Genomic DNA, 6,250 nt, shown 5'->3' with positions numbered 1-6,250 from the left:
TGTTAATAGATGCAAAACCGAGGGAGGGAATCCGTTTCACTGCGCTTCTACCCAAAGAAGTTCATTTGCATATACATGGACAATAATTATTTGCATTACTATCGATTTCTACAATGCACAGAGTAGTAAAATACCCTGAAGACTGTGAAAGGCACAGACCGCTGCAGATCTGACCCCTGGCAGGGTGATTAGGCTTCACCTAATTCCATAGAACACCAGGAATACTTTGTAATTCCAAAGACTTCAGTTTTTCCTGACAGATCATTGTTTCACTAAAAAATCCTGAATATTCAAATCTCAAACTGTCCTTCAAGATTGACTAAAATGCCACTTTATCTGGTCTTCCTCAGACTAAAAGATAATTAAAAAAAAAAAAGGTAAAATCATGACTCACATACGGATATAAAATGAACAAGTTTTAAAGATTTTATTTAACTTATTAATTAAATGAGGCAACTAAGCATACGTTATGACTGATTCAAAGGAAAAGTCAAAGAGGCACAGATTTATATGAAGTAAAGAATAAAGAATATTGAAATGAATGTGCAAATGGACTCAACTGGCTTCTCCACGGTGGGGAGGGAGATCCCCTGCCCCACACTGAACAGAATTAATTTGCATGTAGAGAAAAATTATTTTGCACTTCTACTGTTATCTACAACTTTGGGTTGTAAAATGACTCAAAAACAGTGAAAGGCTGGAAGCAGATAACTTGGGAGGAGGTGCTCTAAACCAGACTTTCTCAGCCTCGGCATTACTGACATCTTTGGATGCTGACTAACAGTTGTCACTTCCCATCTGGTTCTCAAAGTTGCTGACCTTCAATACCCGCTGAAAGGAGTTCAGGGTGGAGATCAGGAATGAGGCGCTCTGTGCTCTGAGAAAAACTGGCAGAACAGGCCTTTAGAGAGTTAGATATTTTCAGGAGAAGATTTTATGAGCCCAATTTCTTGCACCTTCTCACATCTAGGAAAGCACTAAAACCATTCATGGAGACGTCTCCTTGTGACTAGCTGCAGCCTTCTGCCAAGATGTGAGCTTGACTGTATGTATCCCCCGTCACCAAAATCACATGTGTACCGTCCTCCTCCCACCTCTTCGGAGCAGTTCCTCAGAGCTGAGAGGCTGTCTCCCAGGCTATAATTCTCATTTTGCCCCCAAAAAACTTAACTCACAGCTCTCACGTTGTGTTTTTTTCTTTCTTTTTTTCAGTCGACATGGACCACGTAATTCTTTGTTTTGTGGGGAGCTGTCCTAGACGTCCAAGATGTTTAGCAGCATCCCTGGCTTCTACCCAATAGAGGCCAGTAGCACCCCATCATAACAAAAATTATCTCCAGACATTGCCAAGTGTCACCCAAGGCCGGGAGGAGGGGGCAAATTCACCCTCAGTTAAGAAATACTGCTCTAGGGCTTCCCTGGTGGCACAGTGGTTAAGAATCCGCCCGCCAATGCAGGGGACGTGGGTTTGAGCCCTGGTCCGGGAAGATCCCACATGCCACGGACCAACTAAGCCCGTGTGCCACAACTACTGAGCCTGCACTCTAGAGCCTGCGAGCCACAACTACTAAGCCCACGCACCACAACTACTAAGCCCACGCACCACAACTACTGAAACCCGCACACCTAGAGCCTGTGCTCCACAACGAGAGAAGCCCATACACCGCAATGAGGAGTAGCCCCCGCTCGCCACAACTAGAGAAATGCCACGCGCAGCAACGAGGACACAACGCAGCCAAAAATAAATAAATAAATTTTTAAAAAAATTAAAAAAAGAAATACTGTTCTAAACAGTGCATAGCTTTCCACTGAAACATGAATTCTTCCATATTAGCACAGAGATGGAGAGGAAGGGACGACCGCACTCCTTGGCACACACCCATTCCTGTGTATGAGCCAAGAATCTCACGCTACCTCTTCAACGAGCAGAATGGTCACAGTGGCCCCTAACACAGGCAGTGCTCTAAAGGCTTTACCAATATGGACTCCGTCCTCCCAGTTAAAAGTGAGTTTCAGATAAATAGCAATTAGAGAAGAAGAAATTTTCTTCCACCCTTCTATGTTCTTCCGGCTGGTCTAAAAATTAAATTGACATGAGGCAGGTTAACAAAAGAAAATTAAATAAAAGTTTAATACCACGTATACATGGGAGAGAGCCAGAAAAACTGAGTAACTCGCCAAACTGGCTGAAGCCCTCTCCTTAAACACCATCTTCAGCTAAAGACAAATGAGGATGTCGGTGGTAGGGGTTTGGGACTTCAAAGGGGTAGAAGACAATTGACTTGGAGAGGGAAAAGCAAATATTTGGTAAACAGATGTTTGCTGGGCCAGGTGGAGACAATGGGACACAGGGAGGAATCTGGTCTCTAGGCCAGTCTTCCCCACCACAGTGAGCCCACATTCTTTGCACACATCTCTGGTGATGGCTCTCTTCTGAAAAGAGGCCCTTTATCTAAATTCTTTAGGCAGTTACCAGGAAGGTCAAAGCTTCTTCCTGAGTCTTTTGGGCCTTGACTGTTTTCAGCTCAAAATAATCCACATGCCAGAGAGATATTTTGGGGTGGCAAATTTTGCTCCCCTACGTAGGAAATAATTTTTTAGTTTAAGTATGCCCCCGTGCAATATTTGGGATATACTTATACTAAAAATCATTAGTGTTTACCTGAAAATCAAATTTAACTGGGTGTGTTACCAAACGCAAGTTCATGTGCCTGACACACAGCGAGCCCAAACAAACCGAAACAGAGTTTGGAGCAGAGAAAGATTTGTTGCAGGGCTATGCAAGAAGGCCGTCTCACGCTTAAAACGCCCCCAACTTCTCCAAGAAGTTCAGCAAAGCATTTTTAAAGGCAAGATGAGGGAGGGGCATGGTTGGTTGTTGCAAACTTCTTGGTGTTGGAATCCTTCCTTCTTGTAGCTGTTCATGTTGGTCAGGTGAAGATGTTCCTGTAAACCTCCAATGAAACAAAAGTTATTCTCTGTTTTGCAACTTTTTATCTCTATATGAATGTACTCTTAAAGGTCAGGGCCCTGAGAATAGGCTATCCTGTATATTTCAGGCTGTAGATAACATTCTTTTACAAAAGGTTCGGAGCCAGCATGACTAAACACAGGCAACAAAACAGATCTAATATGGAGTCAGATTTGTTCTTTCCTATTACAGGTGGATGTATTTTTATTTGCCAAATCTGGCCACCCTATCTGTGATCATATAGCTAACCAGTAGCAGTGTGTAGCTACTGGTCATGATTGTAACATGCCTCTGGTGACTTAGAATTCCTGTTCTGCCTCTAATTAGTTGTGCAACATTGGATGATGTCATTGAACCTCTCTGATGCTCAGTTCTCCCATCTGCCAATTGGGACTATAGCGGAGGGACAACCTTCTCACAGAGCTAATTTAGTCCCCTGGAGCTCTCTCCCCGATCTTCTGACTCACAGGGTGTGTCCTGGAGAGTCAGGACAGCCCCAGCCTCGCGTTTCGCCCAGGGTTGGGTTTGAATCCCCACTTTTCCACCAGGACGCCCAGGTGCACGGCGCGAGCCGGCTCGTCCATCCCAGGCGCCGGCCGCAGGTAGCAGCACCGGACCCGTGGGCCGCCGCCGCCGTCCTCCCGCCGGCGCTGTGCAGGCCGCCGGCCGGCAGGGTCTAGGGCCGCGCGCCGAGCTGGCGGGGAGCGGCCAGGCCACGCCCCGACGCGCGGAGTGCGCTGCCCTGCCGGGTGAATCATCACCCGCGGCGGCCGCTCCCAGTCCCGCTGCCGCGCGCCGAACCCTGGCCGCGCCCCTGCGGAGCGACGCGCAGAGCAGCCGCTGAGACTCTCGCTCGCGCAGCGCGGACACCGGGCCGACCATGGCGGGCATCGCGGTCAAGCTGGCGAGGGACCGGGAGGCGGCCGAGGGGCTGGGCTCGCACGAGAGGGCCATCAAGTACCTCAACCAGGACTACGCGGCGCTGCGGGACGAGTGCCTGGAGGCCGGGGCGCTCTTCCAGGACCCGTCCTTCCCGGCCCTCCCGTCTTCCCTGGGCTTCAAGGAGTTGGGACCCTACTCCAGCAAGACCCGGGGCATCGAGTGGAAGCGGCCCACGGTAGGCAGCGGGCCCGCGGCGGAATGCGGGGCGGGCGGGGCGCGGAGACCGGAGGCGCAGCGACCGGGCCTCGCGGCAGCCGAGAACCAGGCCCAGCGCGCGGGGAGCCCGGGGAGCGCGCAGAGCCGAGCCCCGCAGCCGGGAGCCCCGTCCCCGCGCTGCCCAGCCGGGGACTCTGCAGGCGCGGGGTCGGGGGAAGCTCCGCGGTCGCCCGTGTCCCCTCTGCCACCCACGGCGCCCGCAGGACGGGCCGAAATGCACGCTGCCCGTAAATCCCACTAGCAGTCCCGCCAAAAAAAACTCACAAAAACTGGGTTGATATAGGGGGAACCTGGAGAAAACTTGTTGGACTCCGGTGGGGAGAGAGTCTGCGGAGAAGGGAGGCAGGGTGCCGGGGGTGGGGTGGGGGTGGGGTGAGTGAGACACTATCCAACCGGGAAAAGTCGGTCTCTAACTCGGTTAGGCTGCTTCAGGAAGGGAGGAACTCCACGCCTGGCCTGGTCCTTTGTGACTAAGGATTGCCTCATGCAGCCACGGTTAGATTTATCCAGTCGGAGTTTCCTGTTTATTTTTCCAAATGGGGGCCGACCTCCCTGTAACATTTACCCTGGGGATTATCAAAAGGACAGGGGAGATGCAGCCAGGAGCCAGTTCCTGCACCTTACTCACCCTCCCAGAATCCTCACCCCTGCATCTCAAGGGCCCCTCGGTGTTCCCTTATCCCGCCCCGCTGGGTCTCTGTCCTCCTTGCCCTGGCAGGCCTTGGAACAGTTTCCTTCCTGATTAGTTTGTCCATCCTATTTCCCCTGGAACCCCTCCTGGCCCCATGTCCTATGGGACACCTCACCGATCTTCCCCCACCAAACCTCAAGGAGGCTTCCTGGGAAATACAGGCTCCAGACTCCTGTTAGGGAAATAAACATTCCCGCCCTGCTCCCACTTCTCTGAGCCCCTCACCCCCACCCGCTAGTCACCTTCTGTTACTCCAAACCCAGCCCGTAGGCAGCAAGTTCAGTAGGAAGTGTCCTTGGCCTGGAGCACTTGAGTTCATTTCTTGCTAACCTGCGTGAGCCGTTTAACCTCCCTGCCTCCGTTTCTTCGTCTAAAAGAAGAGGCGATGCCTACATAGTTTCCTCTCCCCACTGGCGCACCAGGCCCAGCACCTTTTAGTTTCTCAAGGGCACCCATCTCTTTCCTGCCTCACCTGCCAGGGATGCTCTTTCCTGGTTTTCTGGGGTCTGGCTCACTTACTCTTTGGGACTTAGTTAGATGTCACCTCCCCAAAGAGATCTTTCCTGACCATTCTTAGCAGCCCCCTTCTCATCTTATTATTCTTTATCACTGAAACCTGCTAATTTCCTTCATAGCATTTTCACAACTTATAAATGTAATTACATATATTTGTTTGTCCTTCCTAGTGAACTGCAGGGACCATGTGTGTATTGTGCACCAGTCTATCCCCAGTGCATTCAGAGTATGCATTCATTCGTTCATTCATTCATTTAACAATACTTATCGAGTGCCTGTTATATGTCAGGCAGTGTCTTAAATGATTGGGATACATCTGTGAACAAAGACTGACTATTTGTGGAATGAGTGAATGCAAGACTAATTAGCCTCAAACAGAATTACAGCTGTGAAAGTGATAAACGAGAATGTATTCGCCTTACATTTGTATAGCACTTTACAGTTTACAAAGTGAATTTACATACTTCTTTGCTTATTCTTTCATTCACTCAATAAGCGTATCTTGAACACCTACTGAATGCCAGGCACAGTGCATATGGTTTCTGCCCCTGAAGGCTTTAGGAGCTAGTGAGGGGACCACAGACAGGTCACCCAACAGTTGGAAATGCCTGTAGGACTTCCAGATGGGGAAATAGAGATCCGAGACCATTTTAGGGCCCCAGATTAGGGCGGGACAGGGTGTGCACTGCACACCCAAGGGGGAGGGTAGCTGTTATTGTCCATTCAGCAGTTGAAGAAATTGAGGCCGGGGGAGGTTAGCTATTCGCTCATACAGGTGTCTGGGGTGGAGCCAGGACTGTGTCCAGCCTATGGGTGTCCGAGAGCCACAGCTCACAGCCGCCCTCTCTGCCTTCTCCAACACCACTGTGGTTCGGGTCAGGCAAGGCGAACAGACACGTGTCCACTGGATCTAG

General features: G+C 50.3%; 1 protein-coding gene across 1 annotated transcript in view; it reads left to right on the top strand.

The window, feature by feature from the left end:
* The first annotated feature begins 3,836 nt into the window (after window positions 1–3,836).
* Window positions 3,837–6,250, top strand: part of CAPN2 (calpain 2) — a 62,568-nt gene continuing 60,154 nt past the window's right edge. Inside the window, exon 1 of the mRNA XM_004271002.3 lies at window positions 3,837–4,088. Coding sequence (XP_004271050.1) covers window positions 3,852–4,088 — 237 coding nt within the window. The 5' untranslated portion in view covers window positions 3,837–3,851. The remainder of the gene's footprint in view (window positions 4,089–6,250) is intronic.

The sequence above is a fragment of the Orcinus orca genome, chromosome 1 (assembly GCF_937001465.1).
Source record: "Orcinus orca chromosome 1, mOrcOrc1.1, whole genome shotgun sequence".
NCBI lineage: Eukaryota > Metazoa > Chordata > Mammalia > Artiodactyla > Delphinidae > Orcinus > Orcinus orca.
The sequence above is the reverse complement of the archived record's forward strand: the minus strand, read 5'-3'. Positions and strand labels throughout refer to the sequence as shown.